Source organism: Drosophila subpulchrella, chromosome 2R, assembly GCF_014743375.2.
Source record: "Drosophila subpulchrella strain 33 F10 #4 breed RU33 chromosome 2R, RU_Dsub_v1.1 Primary Assembly, whole genome shotgun sequence".
Lineage (NCBI taxonomy): Eukaryota > Metazoa > Arthropoda > Insecta > Diptera > Drosophilidae > Drosophila > Drosophila subpulchrella.
In genome coordinates, this window is record NC_050611.1 from 11,506,559 (window position 1) to 11,525,787 (window position 19,229).

General features: G+C 43.4%; 3 protein-coding genes across 9 annotated transcripts; 1 reads left to right on the plus strand and 2 right to left on the minus strand.

Moving 5' to 3' along the window:
• Nucleotides 1–34: 34 nt before the first annotated feature.
• LOC119549623 (dystrobrevin beta) lies at nucleotides 35–17,414 on the minus strand. Of its 5 annotated transcripts, XM_037857800.1 has the most exons (10): nucleotides 16,873–17,414; nucleotides 5,131–5,493; nucleotides 4,674–4,759; nucleotides 3,786–4,615; nucleotides 3,114–3,711; nucleotides 2,678–2,839; nucleotides 2,303–2,380; nucleotides 1,599–2,009; nucleotides 1,228–1,271; nucleotides 35–958 (listed from the first exon to the last, which is right to left on the minus strand). In XM_037857800.1, the coding sequence occupies exons 2-8, from the start codon at nucleotides 5,463–5,465 to the stop codon at nucleotides 1,648–1,650; spliced, it is 2,451 nt and encodes an 816-aa protein (XP_037713728.1). In that variant the 5' UTR covers nucleotides 5,466–5,493; nucleotides 16,873–17,414; the 3' UTR covers nucleotides 35–958; nucleotides 1,228–1,271; nucleotides 1,599–1,647. The 5 variants fall into 5 exon arrangements, with proteins under 5 accessions (XP_037713728.1, XP_037713730.1, XP_037713731.1 ...); XM_037857802.1 differs by lacking the exons at nucleotides 1,599–2,009; nucleotides 2,303–2,380 and having other exon boundaries at nucleotides 37–958; XM_037857801.1 differs by lacking the exons at nucleotides 35–958; nucleotides 1,228–1,271 and having other exon boundaries at nucleotides 1,867–2,185.
• Nucleotides 12,934–13,748, plus strand: LOC119549625 (small cysteine and glycine repeat-containing protein 2). 3 transcript variants are annotated; one of them, XR_005219421.1, is made up of 2 exons: nucleotides 12,934–13,142; nucleotides 13,210–13,351. XR_005219421.1 is itself a non-coding variant. In XM_037857805.1 (2 exons), the coding sequence occupies exon 2, from the start codon at nucleotides 13,202–13,204 to the stop codon at nucleotides 13,652–13,654; it is 453 nt and encodes a 150-aa protein (XP_037713733.1). In that variant the 5' UTR covers nucleotides 13,007–13,142; nucleotides 13,193–13,201; the 3' UTR covers nucleotides 13,655–13,748. The 3 variants fall into 3 exon arrangements, 2 of the variants coding, with proteins under 2 accessions (XP_037713733.1, XP_037713735.1); XM_037857805.1 differs by having other exon boundaries at nucleotides 13,007–13,142; nucleotides 13,193–13,748; XM_037857807.1 differs by having other exon boundaries at nucleotides 13,014–13,142; nucleotides 13,199–13,748.
• An 826-nt stretch (nucleotides 17,415–18,240) lies between the features above and the next one.
• On the minus strand, nucleotides 18,241–19,197 carry LOC119550022 (transmembrane protein 18). The gene is made up of 4 exons (XM_037858446.1): nucleotides 19,019–19,197; nucleotides 18,837–18,954; nucleotides 18,614–18,762; nucleotides 18,241–18,553 (listed from the first exon to the last, which is right to left on the minus strand). Exons 1-4 carry the CDS (start codon nucleotides 19,076–19,078, stop codon nucleotides 18,422–18,424), a joined length of 459 nt encoding a protein of 152 aa, XP_037714374.1. The 5' UTR covers nucleotides 19,079–19,197; the 3' UTR covers nucleotides 18,241–18,421.
• Between the last annotated feature and the right edge of the window lie 32 nt (nucleotides 19,198–19,229).

A 19,229-nucleotide genomic window follows, 5' to 3' on the forward strand; every position in this document is an offset into this window, starting at 1 on the left:
ATTAATTTTAAATTTGAAATAAACGGCTTTCATGTGTGATTGTTTAAAATGCCTTTTTATTTAGCTTTCTCTTTTGTAATATTATTCAGTAGTTATGTATAAGTTCTATAAATGTCGGATTTTCTCTATCTCGTGCAGTATGCCGTTACGATTATATGGTATAACTTTTCTTGTATGAATGCATATTATAAATGGATAATATATAAATCGTGTTTTGTTTTTTTCATTTTTAGTGTTTAACATTGGGTTTTTGTTGTGGCTCAAATAGTTGTTGGCTTTACCGTATCTCAAAGTGTTTAATGTGTGTATAATGTTTAGCATTTAGAATTTGATTTTAGGTTCTCAACAAGTTGCTAGTTATTAAGTACATAATATGTAAATGTCTATATCGTATTTGTATTACGCATTACGTGATTTGATTTTCGATTTGTTAAGTTTCATGGTAATAAATAACCGCTGGCGCGGGCGCTTACAAAATCTAGAAGCCAATTACGAAATCGTGGAAACCTAAAATTAAAACGCCATTACCTCTTATTGCCCTTTAGCAGTACGATCGTAAAAGTTTCAACGAGATTCAATGGATTTGCGACTTCAAGGAGCAGTGCAACTGCAAGTCTTGCTTATCAGCTATATTCATATTCTTTGCTTCGATAAAATAATCATATATATGTTTACAATTACGCAGATACCAAACATCAAGGTATAAATTATAATGATTAAGGTGGTGTAGGCTACGGCTCCATAAAATAATCAATAAATAAATTGCTCTAAGTCAACATATGAGTTAAGGTAGGGTAAAAAGCTAAGCGAGAGTTCGTCTTCATCTTTCGGTCCAGCTGCCTCCGGAGATTCCCAGTCCTGCTGTTTCCACTGGTCCACTGGTGGCGAGTCCTTAGTTCTTTTGCGAGTTAAGACTCCATTGTGCAAACTGCTCCTGCCATTGGCTATTCGCATTTGCCTGTGGAAACACATAAAACTCCGCTTTAAATCAAGTTATTACAACGCATTCTTCCATTTAATCGTACTCAAGTTAAAGTCTCTGGCATGCAAAGGCAATTGAAATGTGGCAATCACTACACTAGCTACAGGATATAGATATATAGTTCGGTTATTTAGGGTATATCGAGTGCATGTACGTATAGAGGAGAAAGATAAAAAGGGATAGACAACGGCAAAGAACAACATCTAGATCAACAATGAGCAGGATTTCGTGGCGAAATCCTTTACCTTTTCGTTCCACTCTTGGTTATACGATTGAGATTCGTCGAAATCTGAAATTATTCAAGTTTGCGGTAAACATATGCATTATCGTTAAAGGCACTAATTAAAATCAGACAATTTATTCGAATCCTTTGAGTCAAGCAGCCAACGTGAATCAAATCTAGAGACTAACTAGGATGGACTGACTGAGATTGAGATTGAGATAGAGAGACGATTTTGAGAGTGCAGCGATGATGATGAGAGCTATATATAGTAGAACTATAGAGATAACTATTGATAGATAACCCCGACTTGAGATCTACCTGCGGAGTGGAGTGGAGATTCGTGAGTCGAGCGAGCTAGGATGGTCTAGAGGCAGTAGATTTGGCATATTTTACCTGATCGGAGAGTATATATATTTGGTAACCTACGACGATATATAACACCTTATATATTCAGACTATACTTCATGATATAAGCGTGCATGATCAGCTGCAGTTCATCGATTGTCTCACCGATCTCGTGCAGCGCCGGGAAGCCGGCCTGGTCATCGTCGATGAACAGTTCCGGGTGATTGCGGTAGCCCAGGATGCGGTTCACCTGCGACAGCTCCTCGCCCTGCCCGAACGTGTAATCGAAGTGGTCCTCCTCGGGAATGCCCGGGTATGGATCCCCGAAGGGAGCTGCGGCTCCCTCGCACTCGAGATCCTCGTCGGTGCGGAACACCTCCTCGTACTCCCCGCACTCGCAATCGTTGCACTCGCACTGACTCGAGTCCTCCGACTCGCCGCCCTCGATGTGTCGGAATTCTTGATCGGGTTTTTTTTGTTTGGGTTATTTGGTTTTTGTTTGGTTTGGAAGGCAGGGTCCCCCGATTTTTGACATACAGAAGAAATGAGCGAAAATTATAAGGGGCAACTAACCAAACGGGGTAAAGCTCAATATTTGCAGCATTTTTTCTTATGCCGTCTATTGGGGAAATAATCTAAAATCAAACGGTTTGAGAAAACGAAGAAAACAAAAGGGAAAAAAGTGGTCGCTTTAGAGAAGAACGAAGGAGGAGGAGGATCGGTTCGGATCGATGCAGCCCGGGACAACTTACCCAGTGGCATGATGAAGCGAGCCTGCGGCAGGGAGCTGCTGCCCGTCGGCTGAGCCCCCAGATTGGCCCTTCCCCGTCCTGGAAATGGATGCGAGACCCAAAGACAATACGCACACCAAAAAAGAACACGGATAAGCACAGAGTGAAAACATTCCATTTGGAGCGGGGATTGTGTTTTTGGTTTTGGTGGCTCTAGAAGCGGTGCTACTACGAAATCTACGTGCTGGTGCAGTGCAGACCACCATTCACGAGCATCATTAAGAGGAGCAGGAGCAGGAGCAGGATCAGCCGATGCAGATGCAGATGCAGTGGCAGTTGCATATTCAGAAGCGAAAGCGGTTGGAAAGATGAGAAAGATCGAGTCCAACGATTTACCTGCGTTCAGGTCGCTGACCATGTGGGAAATGGCCGACGTTAGATGATCGGCGGCCTCATTGAGCTCCGCGTCGGGATTCGGATTCTGGAGCGGAATCGGATTGAGGCTGGGAATGGCACTGACATGGGCAGTGGCAGTGGTGGTGCGCATTGGCGGTGGCGCTGCGAAGGCGAAGCGATCAAGAAACGAGTGTGTTTTTGGGCGTGAGAGCGTGTGTTTTTGGTGGTGATTGGTCAGGTGATATCAGGTATTTGGTGTGTTTTGTTTTGCCAGTGGCGGTGTTCCCGCGGATTATACGATTAATATCTGTCTGAGAACCCAGGCCTAAACTCTCGCGTTAACCAATTGCACACACAGGGGAGCTCAAAATTTGGACATGACCGAACCTAACCGAAAAAGTATCCCAGGGGTCATCCCCTCCGCATCCCTACTCACTTGCACTTCCGTTGGCTGCGAAGGCGCTGCGCATATCGCTGCTGATCTGGTTGAGCTGATCCAGCTGGCTCTGGCTGAATGGACCATGGCCATGTGCCTGCTGCTGTTGTTGCTGTTGGAGGAGTTGCTGCTGGGTGGGCCTGCCTCCTCCTCCTCCTCCTCCGGCCATGGGATGCTGCTGCATCTGCTGGGCGTGCAGGGCACTCATGGGTGAGGTGCCCAGGATACCAGCTCCTCCGGGCATTGGTGGCGATTTTCCAGAGCGAGGACTCGAGTTTGGCGTGGAGCGGGGCGAGGCTGTCTGCTGGTTCTTCAGCATACGCATCAGCCCCTCCAGCTGCTCCATTAGCTGTCGCCGCGAATCCTGCAGGGCACACAGATGACCCTCCAGCTCTCCCTTCCGCTGCCTTAAGGCGCGCAGTTCGTTGACCAGCGCCGGATTCTCCGGGGCCATCTGCTCCGTCTCCTGCTGACGCCTCAGGCGCGCTATCTCCCGCATTATCTCCTTGTTCTTGGACTCCAGTTGGGCAATCAGTTCGCGCTGGGCTCGCGAGTTGTCCGTGCCAATGGGTGTGGCACTGTCGGGCAAGTTGGAGGGCTATATTTAGAAGGAGCGTAGAGAAATTAGAAGGCATTCTAGATACCCCATCGTATCACACCGCTCATACTCACCGCTCGGTTCTCCTGGGCCAATCTGGCGGCATAGCGGGCAATCAGGCGGTGCTCCTCGTCGTTGGCGGAGGCGGCTGCCACGCGGGACATGGTGGTGCCGGCAGTGCCGCTGGCGCTGTCCAGACTGCGACCTGTGGCCCGCGAGTCGAGCGTGCTGGAGCGATCAAAGAGGCCGTGCTGGCCCGGTAGGCCCGGATGCCCGGGGCCGTGGTGGCCATGTACGAGGCCCGAGGGGTCCGAGAAGCCGTTGTGCGAGGGCAGCGGCGAGGGCGGCACGATGTGCGACAGGTTGAGCGTCTTCTCCGGCTGGTCGGGGAAGCGGGGTAGCACCTGCACCGTCTTCTCGGGCACACAGCGGAAGCTCTTGCGCAGCGAGTGACCGATCTGTTTGCTGGGCGACTTGTAGCTCGAGTACTCCTTGACCTCGTGATCGTTCTGGTGGTTCAGCGATGTCTTGCCGTGCCAGAAGCACTCCTGACACAACTGGTAGGCGTGACACCGCTGACAGCGATAACGAAACCCGGTGAAGTTTTCCTTGTGGCAAACAGAGCAGACAGTCGGATGCACAATGGTCTCCACGGTGGCCAGCCGGTGCACCAGCGGCAGCCAGACGAGGCAGGACGGCCCCGGCTCGGACATCAGCGTGGCCATAAAGTCGTTCACCGTCACCTTGTTCTCGGCCGGGAAGATCTCCTCCTCGAGCCCCTCCTTGTAGTGGAATGTGGGCGACTCGTACACGGCCGCCGGCAGGGCCAGCACCTCGCGCAGGAACTCGCCCAGCTTCCAGGCCACCAGCTGGCCAGCGCCGTCCGAGATCTGCGAGAAAATGTCTGTGAAAAGAGGGGATGATTATAATTACAGTTTTTAATGGTTTTCAATGCTACTCACATCTTAGTTTGTCCACCAGCTTGCCGGAGCACATGGTGGCCAGGGCTACTTTGATGGAGAACACGCGAATCTTTCCCGAGTTATCACTGCAAGGGGAAAAAGGAGATTTTAACAGTGACCAATAATAATCGTTATTAAAAACTGAAAAGCACTAAGATGGCTATACGTGATATCTTAAATTTAAAATAATCGTTATTAATAATGAAGCGACTTGGGTGATGCTTTAATGCTACAGCCTCTTCTTCAGCCTCTGAAGAATTCGCGTTTTTTCTTTTAGGTAATGAGGTAAATACATATGACACATGGCCGCCGTCTTCTAAAGAATTCGCGGATTTTGTTTTAGTTTATTGAACAGACGTTAGCGATATCAGTATAAACATACATGACATACTTAAACATACGTAATCTTCTGAAGAATTCACGGATTCAAGTATAAATTAATTGCGGAATGCCTTACCTTGTGTAGGCAGCCAGGAGCCAGTTGAGCAGCAGACCCGCCTTGGAGTCCACGGGCACCTGCTGAGCGGTGGGCAGGCGCTTGTTGAGGTTGTGGTAAAGCGAGGAGACCAGGGTTTCCAGCCTGGCCACGCTCACCTCGCTCTGCGGCTCCAGCGTGTTCAGTCCATTCTCGCGGAACGCCTCGATCACATTCCATATGTCCACCAAATGGAGATTTGTGGACTTCTGTATGTAGCGCAGCTTGGAGGCGGTGCGATAGGATGCGAATCGAATGGAGTCGAAGGTCTGCAGGCGCAGGTCCTGCAGGATGGCCACACGCGGCTCAAGCTCCATTTCTGATCCTCTGCTGCTCCCGATATGCCTGCAATTTAATTAAAGCATATGCATTATAATAAGCATAATCGTAAATAGTTATAGGGCTCTGAAGGAGCAGCTAAGTGGGTCAGTGGTGGGGGATTGGGAGCAGAAATGCTGTGCCACCGCAGAGGGATTCCCTGCCTGCGTGGGGAGTCTATTCAATCCTGCACTCAGCCCCCTTTCCACATGTTCCATTGTGTTTGGCGTCTGGCTTCGACAAGCTCGTTGTCAATGCACTGGGAGATTTAAATAAATAATGGAAAATAAAAATCCTTATAAAATGATTCAGTTGTGATGTCATGAAAAATTAAATATAAATAACTTTCCGAAAAGTCTATCGATTGTCTATTAATCATTGGCTTATGATTCATTTTCTTGGAAACTGTGCGTTCCATTGGCAACACCAAATCGTGATTTTAGAATTTTTGCAAGTGTGATAACATTGTCTAGTGGCTGTGGCTGCATCCCTGCTGGCGGCCATCGCCGGAAACGGAAGTGAGCAATCCAGGGAGACAGACGGGAAATCCCCGCGCCGCCTATCCCCCAGCTAGTTAGTGAAACAAAGCGAATTTAATAATCCGCCTAGGCGATAAAAGTTATTGCTCGCGCATAAACCGCTTTGCCAGTCCAATTAATCGACAAGTACGCCCCGCAGCTCCCCCTTCTTCCGGCGCAGCATCCTCGTCATATCCTCGAAGCATTCATAATCATCCACGCCAGAAGGGTGTCGACAACTCCAGAAGTTGCTGTCACATCACGCTTCTCGTTCCCAACTTTTCGCAATTGATTTTCCATCTTTCATGAGAGGGAGAATAAAAAAAAATGTCCTTGGAAAATAGCAAGTAGACATCTCTGAGTCATCATACGAAAATAATCAGAGAACTTTTCTGTGTGGATCTGGTTTCCATTTCTGTCTCACAATGCCAACATATGTCCCATCCTGCCTGCCATGTCCTTTCATCATCCAGATCCTGAGCTGGCCAATTTAAACAAGCATTCTCATTTAAATGCCGCTTCCTTTTTCCTGCTGCCCTCTGTCGACTAAATGATAGTGTTATTACAAGAGGGGGAAATGCGGTGGCAGGGGCTGCCCAAACTGAAATTCAATTTGAAACTGCAAACTGTGAATGGAACTGGAGCCGAGATGACGAAGTTGATGACGGAACTGGGAATGAGATGCACTGGGAGAAAGTATTTCTCATCTTGTACAAGTAAGTTTTCAAAAGGTGTACTGTGAACTAAAATTGGGCTTAAAGCCTTGAAAACGTATGCAAATTTGGAGCCTGAAGACAAAAGTATGCTCCAATTACTTTTTTAACCGCAACTTTTAAATTCTATAATATGACCATTTCTCATTTTAATGCAGCTAATTAAGAATCCTAAACCAACTGTAATTAAAGGACACCACTAGCCGAAAACATAATTTGTGTGATTTTTAGCTAGAATTTTTTATAAATTGCTTTGGAAAACTTTCTTAATATCCTAAGAATGCTTGATTTTACAGGGTCGTTTTTATCTCAATGTGGGGATGTGCGGAATGTTTGGAGATTGAGGATGATGAGTCACAAGGCCCCGGCGTTCCTCTGGTGCTCCTCCTCCCCTTGGTCACACGTAAATAGAGCAACAACAGCCGTTAGGACATCCTATATATAAATATGCGCACACACCCCACCCACACACACCCAACACACAACCAACACTCGTCCTCGCACTAGCACACTCACAAATTCTTGGGGCACGAAGCGAATGCTCTGCAAACATTTGCGCTCAAAAGTATGCAACAAGACCTGGCTGAATAATTTTAGTTTGGCCAGGAAAAGGAGGAGTACGCTGGCGAGATTGGCAGAGGGGAAAGGGGGTGCCAGGAAAGGGGGCAGGGAATTCCGCATTGCCAGCGGCTGCTGCAGTTTTGATGCTGCCACTCGCCCCGAGCGTTGACATCCTGCTGCTCCTCGCATGAGCGTCTGCCAAGTGGCCACCCACCGATTATACACACACAGAAAGAAATTTTTGATTAACAAAAGTGTCTAAGAGTATGCCTTGATATATTTTTAAAATGTATATCTAAGGATAAATGCCGTAATTGCAATTTTCACAGCATACTTTCTGACACATTTTTAAGTCTTTTCTGACCTCTAATGATTTACGTTTCCAATCAAATCTCTCTGATTACCAATTTCTTAAAAAAGACAACGTTCAAAGAGGTTCCCAAAGTAAAAGATACAAATGATTTGATAATCTACTCAAAATAACGAAGATCCCATCTTTACAACATACATTTGGACGCTTTTTTAGAAGTTTCATATCCCTAGAGTATTATATTTCTAAGTATTTCACTTGATTCCTAAAAAGCACGTTTAAAAATTTAAAATAAAAATAATAGAAACAATTTCATGTATAGTATAATTCACGGTAATACTATAGGGTTACAGATATGTATAAGATCTATAGGATTTATAAGGTTTAAATAGGTAATTGATTTCAAACGCTTGTTACCTAAAAACAAAATCATTTCAAAAGTACTTTAAGCCCTTTTCTCTCAGTGAACAAAAAGAGGGTTAAGGAGGCTAGGGGGGCGTACATCCCTATTCGTGTCATTCAGAGATCTCTGCACTAAGAATTCTCTTTTTTCCGTGTCGACAGCATATTAAATTCCATTGCAAAAGCCCCAAACACCTCCTCGTTCTTTGGGGATTTGCCCAATTGCAACCGCAATAGTTGGCAGCTTTTGTTGTGGTCAGCCAGCAGTTCAATTCATGCAGATTTCTTACTTGTTTTACATATTTGTATTGTCTATTGTTTATATTTTTCTACTGCCATTTATTTACAAGCGCCCCCTTTTAAATAACCAGACCTTTGGGCTAACTTTTCTAATTCAAAGTCCTGCTGGCGACACTTTTGATGAAACTTTACCGGAAAATTTAAGTTGAAGTCATTAAACTCAGTTTGTAGGCCAGAAGTTTGAACCTCATTACCGGCAAAGTGCAATTTGTGATTGAACTCGGGCTTAAGTTCGGCCTCAAATGGGAAATGGGTCGAACTAAGTGATGTGATGCAACAGAGGCAGATGGAGAATCAGACAAATATAATATACATTTTATTTAAATGCGAACGTATTTAAAAAAATGAGGCCAGCCTTTACCGACAGAACTATGAATGCAAAACATTTGCATGAATTTATTAGATAATCTGGTAAGCTCTGGGCTTTCAATAATGTTAATTAAATGGAACAGATAAAACAAGTCCATCAGATGCCAAACAAATATCGAAGTTGAGACAACAAAACAAAGCACTAATCCCATTTTATTAGTTGTGGCATTAAAAAACAGTGCAATACACATCAAATATTGTGCAAATGCAGGCACGTAGCCATAAATGTGACCCAGAACTAGTTTGGTTTAATTCTCCATTAGTCTGAATACAAATTCGGTGCTTATTTATTTGCAATTTTAATGATGTAAGTTATTCCCTATGGCATACCCCTAAAGTTGTGTAAAAGTGGTCAAAATAATCCTTTCACAGCCATTAAACAAGCGAGGAATAAATCCATTTAATTAGCATATCAGCAAAGGTGGAAAATGTTTTCCTTTTTGCAGCAGAAACTTTAAATCAGCCTTCTAAATAGCCAGCCATCGGACCATCCATCACCTGCATGGACGACCCCAGGTGAACCCAAAAAGAACTCCAGGGACAGGTAAGTCAGGACTCACGTTGATGCTCAATTTACTAACTGAGCAGAAAGAAACTAAAAAAATATAGGAAAACAGACGACGAGCAAAGCGGAGAAACCGCATGGATGAAATATGAATAGCAACAAGGACGAGGACGATAGCGTGTCCAGGACCTGCATCAAAGTTCTCCCCATTCCCATCCCGATCCCCTCCCACTTCCACATTTTCCCTTTGCTGTGCGCTTTTGCCGCAGAACAGAACAGAACAGAAATTAAACAAGTTTCAGCTGAAAGTCCTCCGTGTCCTGGGATTCCTGGCCAAGTCCTGGGAGTCCTGTGAGTCCGGGGTGCTGCTGTTTTATGCCATTTGCGTGCCTGGGAAATCAAAGCCAAACAACCGGCTTCAACGATGATAACTGGGCACATAATTTGCAATTTCAGAGCGAGGGGGTGACCAGGATTTATTCCGTGTTAATTCCGACTTTTCCGTTTTTGCAGCACCAGCAGGACAGGAGATTGCATGTCTGGCCGAATTGATCAGCTCAAATCGCTGGCCGAGGCAATAACCTTTTGTCCCAGGTCCCAGGCTCGAAATATGGCCAAAGCTAAATGGCTGACTGGAACTACAGGTAAGTTAATTGAAAAATTGAGCCAACAGTGGATGTGCATATGCTCCATTTGGCATAATTGATGGTTCTTGCAAGGGAAGTCGCATAACTCGGATGGGCTCATTTATGCACAGGGAAAAATTGTCAAACATCAAGGTTAAACAATAAGATTTCATCAGGATATATATTATATATTATAACCAAAAAAATGAGAGTAGAAAAAACCACGATCAAATGTTCTTAATTTGGGAATTCTTCTTCCTACTTATATGAGAAGGAAACGTTCTTGAAATCAAGACAAACTGCACTTGACTTTGTATTTGAGATGAAGCGTTCTTGAAATAGAGTTTTTCGAGGCAAAATTAGTCTCGCAAACCACAAACACTTCTGCAAACACCACTGGAATTTGACATTAAATGGATATTGGTCTATTTTTGAGATCGAGAAAATGGTTTTGAGAACGGTTTATTCTAGGTATACTATTTAATCTGTAAGCAGGTGTGAAAGTTGTAAAAATTAGGAATGTATATATATGGTAAAACCAAAATCCGTGCTTACTGTTCGTCTAAGTTTATGGCTAAGTTGTGAAAACATTATTATACGTATGTCATGCTGATATGCCATAGATAATACTGTATGATAACCAATACTGGTGATATATTTTTTAACGTGCTCCCAACCGTCAAAGCCAACGAAATTAGTCCATGAGCACAACAAAAGCTGGGCACAAACCAGAACGAGAACCCTGCTGGCTCCCGATGGAAGGAAGTGGTGTCCCAGTTAGACGAGGCAACTGTCATCAGCCTCGTCAGAATGCGCAGGCGGAGTAATTATGTGTACAGCTCGTAATAGGAGCATGCAGGAAGGGAATGGGTTGGCATTGGGTATGGTGTAGTGGTGGTTCTGTGCCACTTACTACATACAACTCAGCTGGCAGAGCCAAGAGCGAAATGCACATTCCACGGCACCACAAAGCGCCATTAGTTGTCGCCGCTCAAGGATTTCCAGAGGGATTGAGGCCCCCACCAAGGAGGCAGGTGAATAAAGTGTATACCAAAGAGCTTAAGAAACGGAGCCATTCGCTTTGTTTGAAGTTGTAGTGGCAGCTGACGCACTCTGAAGAGTTTACTGTGGCCATAATCCTCGGATCTTGGGGATTTGCCTGTCCGCTCCTCGTTCGCCAAGCAGGTGGCTGAGAAAGTGCTGACAACAATGCAGATGATGGGCCCACAGCCGCCTGTCCAAGGTCAGATAAATCCCTCTTGAACGCCTTGATAAAAATAAAGGAAGGTCTGCAGTGTCTTTGACTTTGATTGCATTAAACTTAAACTGTCAGCTGAATGCGAAATACAAGCAGGGATGTACAAATGATATATTTTTAAAATAAACAGGGATATTTCTTAAGCCTCATTCTATTATACGTAAGATATTATATTTTCTAACACAGAACAGCTCATGCAGTCATTCTAAATCAACGACTTCATGCATTAGTCAACAACCTCGTTCTTAATAAATCAAAATATTTTAGAAAGTAACTTGGCAATAATTATACCAATATTTAATCATCTAAATTTCAAGTTGAGCTAAATGTTTAATCAATTCGATGCGAAATTTCTCTACTGTTTACTGCAAACAATCGAGGTAATTCAAGCGCAGAAACCGATGAGCAAATTACCACTCCAAGGCACATATAAACTGCATTATTCATTATTCCAAATAGAAGTAGCTACGCATTTGTAAAATTACCTGCACCTGCACGTGCAGTCCACAACACCCACCGCCCACAGATTAATGATTTGTAGAATAGCCCACACTTACGAGTAGTTACAAATTCCTCTCGAACTATGCAAATGCTCAGCTGAGCAATAATTGATTGCAGTTTGAAGGGAAGGGGGAGATAAAATCAGATACCTCTGGCTATGGACCTCTGGGTATAGACCCCAAAACACGGGGCGTGACAACCGTTTTCACAACAGACATGATCTGATCCATCGATGACAATCCCCCGTATAATTAGCACAGATGAGCGAACGATTCGCAGTAAATATTTTCCACTTTATCACCCGAGTCACGCCCTATTTTTGGCATATGAACGTGCGCTTTGCAGCGGAAAATCTAGGGAAAAACAAAACCTAAGGCCAAAACAAATCGAGAATTTGGGAACCGAGCTGCAGCGGTTCTAAATAGTCAGCTAATTGGCCAAACGAGTCGAAAATCAGCAGACAGAATGTCGCTTAAAGTGTGCCAAAGTGTTTTGCACAAGGGCACTAAAAAGTGGGCACAGCTTGTGGGTGGTTTTTCGTTTTTCTTCTTTTTTTGGCTTGGCTGTGTTGTAACCGAATATGGGAAATTATTTCTAGTTTCGCCGCTGCCCACGCACTCGTAATCTCTTACGTAACAAAAGGGCAGTCGCACAGACATCTAAATAAACATGTTGTGTGGGCAGTTTTTCTCATTTCACGATCCATTTGGATTGCGTTCCACTATCTCACAAGCGTTGATAACGATCTGCAAAGCAAACAGACCGTAGCCACCGATAAGATATATTCAGCTAAACCAAGCGAATCTCGTCTGGGGGCTGGAAAATTGTGCAATTTCTATTACTATTCTTCTACTTTTTTTTTGCCATGTCAACGACAAAAGTCGAGTCAATCAACTGCAATCGAAATGGGAGTGGAATTGGAATTGGAAATCGAATCCCAGTCAAAGAGGTTTTGCGGCAAAAAGGGAAACGACAAAGAAAGCCCCACAAATCAATGCAGGCCAGGGCTAAAGTGGTCAAAGTGGCCCCATCTCATAGGGAAATCGCCGGCCAGTCTGCCTTTCTTTGGGGTTTCTGCTTACATTTTGCATAAATCTATAATGAGATTTGAAATGCAACTGTCACACATAATGGCATTGTTCACGACGACAGCGCTGCTGACCAATCAATGGAGCTTAGCAAAATGATGATATAAGCATGTGCGAAATGCCTTGGGAAAAATCAGTCTTGAAATAAAAATACTCATTAGATCTGAAAATCAACACATTATGGTTTCTCAAATAAATATCCAGCTAATTCCGACAAATGCTTTTCAAATGTATTAAATATCCCTGGCGTAAACAATATCCAAATTATTTTTCTCATTTTCTCGAAAGCGGAAGTTGGATGCCCAAATATTTATTAGCCATGACCAATGTTTACAAACAAAACGCGCCAGATGAAACTATAGCCATATATATTAACCCCCCCTGTAGATCTGTTTGTTCGATACAATGCCATGTCTAGTTGGCTTTTGGCGTTATATGGGAAATTACGAAGCAATTTTTGGAGGCGATTATTGAAATTCTACCGATTAGAGAAGCTTTTTGGCCGCGCACCGTAAAGTCCAGAATGTGAGTAGTTGATCTTGTACGCCCGCCCATTGATGGACCCCCGATATTAGCCACAGATCATGTGCAGCTGCGGGCAGTTCAATCCCTTCTACATTGGACCCTATCCGGAGTGCGCCTGCGGGGACTGTCCGTATGGAAAGTACTCGGGATTCACGCGATGTGGTTGGAGTGGCGGAAACGGACCCTTTGGCACCACCTTCAGTGATCGCGGCTGTGGAGATTCCCGCTACGGAGGAGGAGGAGGAGGTGGAGAAGGAGGATGTGGAGGTGGAGGTGGCTGTGGACCCAGCTGGAATCCCTTCTGTAGTCCATCCTATGGTTCCTGCTATGGATCGTCCTGTGGTCCCCGCCGTTCCCAACCTTCCTGTCGATCTCCTTGTAGAGCAGACTGCAGCATGATGTGCTCCAGTAGAGTTGGCTGCTGTGGCCAATCCTATGGCCAATCCTATGGCCAACCGTATGGCCAATCCTATGGCCAATCCTGTGGCACATCCTGCTGTTCCTGCTTTTGAGTACTGTAATCCCACATCCTCCCATATTACTGTGGCCTCTGGACTTTACTGTGTGCGGTTAATTGGTTTCTTGAGCAAAATTGATTGTAAAGCACGAACAATTATGGTTAGCCCTTTGCGTTCATGGGGGTTTATTCAGGGAAGTAACCGGGGGGTAACCGATGGGTTTGCTCTAAAAATAACCAGATGCTTTACGCTCCACTCGCCAGCAAAAATCCCCCAGTAATGGAATGCCCATACATGACTGCCTCTTGGTTATGGAATATAGCTGTCGCTTTCGATATCCGTACCATACATCAAATCGGTGGAGAATCGGGGGCAGCCAGGGAAACTGGAAAGGAGGTCGGCGCCGCTAAATGCGATTACAGCATAAACGATTAATTTTATTGCAGTTGGGAGGCACGCTTGTTCTATAAACTAATTAAAGCACAGTGGACAGTGGCGGAGGCGGGACATCAAAGAAAGGGTTAATTGTGCGCTGCTCCCCCCACGAAATTCCCTCTTTTTTTCTTTCCGCTCTTGGCTTTCTGCATTTTTTTCTGAGCCATCTTTTCTTTTGTCTTCCGCAGGCAACTGGCCAGTTTTTTGTGCCATTCTCTAGGCCGAAATTACTCCAGGGCTAGAGTTTACGGGGCCCCCAAGTTCTTGTTCTGGTTTTCAGCATTTCTATTGCCATTGTTGTGGCGGCTGTCATGTTGTGGGTGGCCGCACTCAACTCAGTTTGTTTGTTTTCCATGCTGCACTGGGTGTTTGTCGCTCTGCTCTTGTTTCCCTGCGTTTTTTCATGTCACGCCTCATTTAGCTTTTCACAACATTTCCACATTTCCACCCACCCGGCCGGGTCGACACATAGCGCATACATATACGTATATATCGCAGTCTCGGAAATATCTGGGGATCTGGAGCAGTGGTGCCTTATACTCTCCACTCTCGGTTCTTAGCACACATCAAAATTAACCGAAATAACTAGTGGGGTGTGCGGATGCGTGTGTGCGGTGTGCGGTGTATCTGTGAACTAGATCAAGCTGCTTCGTCTTGAGATTGGAATGTCCCTGCTAATGAGCCGCAATATGTTCGAGTTAATTGAATCTGATCGAAGTTGCCGGGGAAATATTCAACAAATAACCAATAAATACTTTAAGAAATGGGAAAAACATATATTGGTAGGGGATTTTCTGGATTCCTTAACTTTGAAGTTAGGCATAAGATCCTATCACATTATACAAGCTATGAAATCGAATTAACAAGAATAAGAATTAAAAAGAATCTTAGAAATCCACTGAACCCAAACACCCAATATATTTATGTATTCCAAGAAATAATGTGAAAATAAACCGATAAGTTGCGATTACAATCCATTGCAAATCTTCAAATCAGGTTTCCGTTGCTTTTTCTGGAGTGGTTCCTCTTTAAGAGGATAAGTAACTACCACTTGCACTATATTTTCGGTTTAATCCCCTTGTTGTTTGATTTATGTAATAATAAAAATTAAAAGATCGTTAACAGGGCAATGAGTCGTAAAAAAGACCAATTAAAATGACTGAAATCTGGCAAATTTTAATCGCACTTTCTTGGATAGGCTGCGAGAAATATGGCTGCAAAAGGCTTTGATTTATTACCCTGCCGATGAAAGCACTGCTTTAATGCTTAAGTATGTTGTTAACCCCCTACTTTTGTTAGATCGAGTTTAATGTGTAATGCGATTACTGACTAATTCGAGTGCGTAGTATCTAAGTGGGGGCCTCGAAAGTGAAATTCGCTGATATCGGAAGACCGCTGCGATCTATTTGCGACTTGTAGGTGTTTGGAATGCCGAGTGGCTTCGTGCTTTGAGCTTCGTTTTGAACTTCGGCTTGGCGCACCTGCCCCGTGTGCTCGCCCTCTCGCTCCCACTCGCAGCCCCTTCCCTGGCGCCCTCTCGCTCCCACCCTCGCTTTTGCTAGTGGGCCGGGTGAGCAGCCGCCGTTTTTCAAATGCTAAAATTGGCGATTAGTCAAAATGATGTCACCGAGTTATTTTGATTGTTTTTTTTTTATTATTTGTATGTGTATTTTGCTTGACTTTGGCATTTTGGCGACACGCTGACCATAAATTCCGTATTATTGTTTTCCCCCTCGATATTACTGATTGCTCAAAAGGTGGGGAAAGGCCAAAGTGATAAGCGATAAAATGCTCTGACCCGTGGATAAAGCTATGTGTGAATTTTCATTAGCACGGGCAGTTCAATTATTTGCCGCCTGCCATATGGCGGTATCTGATCTAATCTTAATGGTTTAAAGGTCTATTAATTAAGGAATGTGCTCGAAATTGGTGGGTCAGTTTCATTTTTCTAAATATATTTATATGAACTTATAGACCGAGTAGACCAAAAAATATTAATCAATTTGATGTCTTAAGCCACAACAATGATATAAATTTATTAGGTAATATCTCAGGGGAAATTATAAATTATTTAGAAATCCAATATATTTCTGCTGTTAAGCTACAAATGAATACTCAAAACATGTCCACTCGTAATCTATTTAATATTCTTCAAAGCAAACACCAAAATATTTGATGGTTTATAGAAATTTATGTATGTAGACCAAATAACCATCAAATATTAATCAATTTAATCTATTTTATATCTTAAGCCACAACAATGATAAAATATAATAATACTATGATATTAGGCAACATCTCACAGGAATTAATACATACTTTAGAAATCCTCTCTACTTCATTAAGCTACAATTAAATACCCAAAACATGTACAATTGTAATCTATTTAATATTCTTCATAGCAAACCCCAAAATATTTGATGGTTTATAGAAATCTATGTAGTTAGGAATGCTAGAAAGATATGATATAGGGGCGTGGCGTAACCTATAAGAATGGTTGATAGATCATCAATACCTAAACTATGGTGGCAAAACAACCAAACCCACACTTACTAGACCTAACAAACAAAAATATTTGTAAGCTAAATTCCAGCCGCAACCACAAACAGGGGTGGGTGCTAAAAAGGGGGCCTTTGGGAGGGGCGGCCAAAGGGGGCCAGACGCTTTTTATGAATGAACATTTTGCGCTGCGTCGCCAACGCGTCACTCATCTGAGTTTCGCTATCGTGGAAATCTACTACGCAATTCGAATGACAAATCTTGGCAACATTTTATTACTATTGTAATGGGCTGCCTGGGAATTCGGATAATCGCTGAATAGGCTTTATGTTGTTTACCTTTTGTAATTAGCAACCTTTATTTATGCGTCACTTTTTGTGGCTCTGCGCGGAGTTGCTGCTTCTTCTTGCCTCTTTCTCCTTGCTCTTTGCACTTTCCTTGTTTTTTTTTTGTTTTGTATTATTTTTCACCTGCTGTTTACACACAATAACTGGAGTTGCAAAAGTCGCATTAGCGAACGAGCGAGCGAGCGAGAGAGAGCGCGAGATAGAGAGCGAAGATGCTGCGCCCTTTGGCCCTTGGTAAAAAATATGGTAACAGAAAAACTTCTTTTTTTCCGGGCTACGCTTGTGGGCTCAAAACACATACACACCGACCGCACTCGCGCACACACACAGGCACACTCGCAGGAAACGAAGCCTGGCTTAGATCGGCACTTTAAACTGCGCTTTAGGCGGGCTTGTCAGCGGTGAAAATGTCGCGCTACTCCCGTGCGATTAGTACCGTGCGAATGTCTTATCAACGGATTTTGTTTACCCAAAATTCACTTGCAACATTGCGCCGCGAAACTGCCTCGACACCCACAAGCCAGCAACAACAACAAAAGTCTTGTGCGCCAGTGTTACCAGAAGCGGAAGTGGTGTCGGCAAAAAAAATACCAAAACTATTCTGCTTTGGTATTAAATGTATGCTCAAGTAAAGTCACTCCTTTGCAGTATTTTCCCAATAGGCAGTGGTGTCGCTTCCGGCTTTTTCCCGTCAGATTTGAATTTTTTGGAAGCGGGTAAAATTTGAAATTGGCAGCGGGAATTGTTTCAATTTCAGCAAGCATTTCTTATATATGTTGTACCCAATTTTTTAAATTGTTTTAATGAATGTTTGACGCTCTCCTTTTAACAGAAGTTCTAGGATACTAACGATGTTGTTTGTGAATAACTGGGCTATTTAAAAATACGTCAGATTTTAAGAGGGTAAAATTTAAAAATTTTGGATCTTATTACAGCAATTTTAACAAGTATTTTTTATTTTACTTTTACTCAATTTTTAAAATTGTTTTAATGAAAGCTTGAAGCTCTCCTTTTAACAGAAATGCTAAGATACTAACGATGTTTTTTGTAAATAAATGGGCTATTTATAAAACTGCATTACTACGCCTGATTTTAAGCGGGTAAGATTTGAAAATGGCAGCGGGAATTTTGGATCTTCTTATTGTAGCAATTTTTAATTTTACGCAGTTTTGAGAATTGTTATAATGGATTTTAACGCTCTCGTTTCAACAGAAATGTCAAGATACTTTCGATGTTTTTGGTGAAAAACTGGGATATTTTGAAAAATGCATTACTACTATTCATCACTGCTTAATTAGTTTAGCTCATTTTAACCAGTTTTTATCACAAAAATTGGCTTTAGTAACAAAGAGGGTGTTGTTAAATCACATTAAATTGAATTTTATTATCGTAAGCCGCAAGCTTTGCAGAAAACTATTACTAAATGGCAGCAAACTCTATTTGAAGCCTACAATGCAACATCTTTGATTATGCTATCCTGAAAGTACAATTCTCACAGCTCTGCTTATGTTTTCAACTGCCTAGAGTCTAAACTTATATTCTATTCCGTCTTGCCATGTTGTGCTGCCGCTGCGGAATCAGCCTTATTTTGGCGTTCTTTTCGAATTCGTTCTTTTAGTTGGGCTGTTTTCAAAGTGACCATTAGCTGCGTGGAGCTGTACAGCCAGGTGCCCTGAAAAAACGAAAGAAAGATAACTAAAGTACTCCCTAAGTTACAATGATTTTCACTTACAATCAACAGCATACAGTTGAGCAAAATGGGAATTGAGAAAACTGTCGAGATAAAAAGGCCGTTGCTATCGAAGTATTGTTGTTTGGAGAAGGAACTCCAGTTCTGAGCCGCGTACTCATTGATGCTCTCGGTGAAATAGACCGCCAGCACTGAGGAAGATAGGGCACAATCAAAAATCAGAGGCTCTAATGGAGATATCGGGGAAATCGCAAGGAACACGTACGCAGCACAAGGAAGAGGAAAACCTGGAAGTTCGTATTGTTCCGGCTGAGAAGCGCAGTGGTGGTGGTCAGGATATGCACCAATATTAAGCCAATAAGCCACGGATCCTTCCAATCAATCTGAGACATAAACATATAACCAAGTTAGAGGTCTTTGAACTAGGAAACCAACTAAAGCACTCACACTAAGCAGAAATGTCCAATAGCCGGTGATCTCGTTGACATCGATTTGCCCAGGATGCATCGTGTGTGTTTTTATATTAATATCTTAATAAACTATCTATAAATTAGCGTTTATTTCCAGAAATGTTCAAAAGCCGAGTCAAAACAAATATCATTGGCCATTCGCAGTGAACTGCTGTCGTTCACCGGGCAACGCCTTCAGAGCGGCCTTG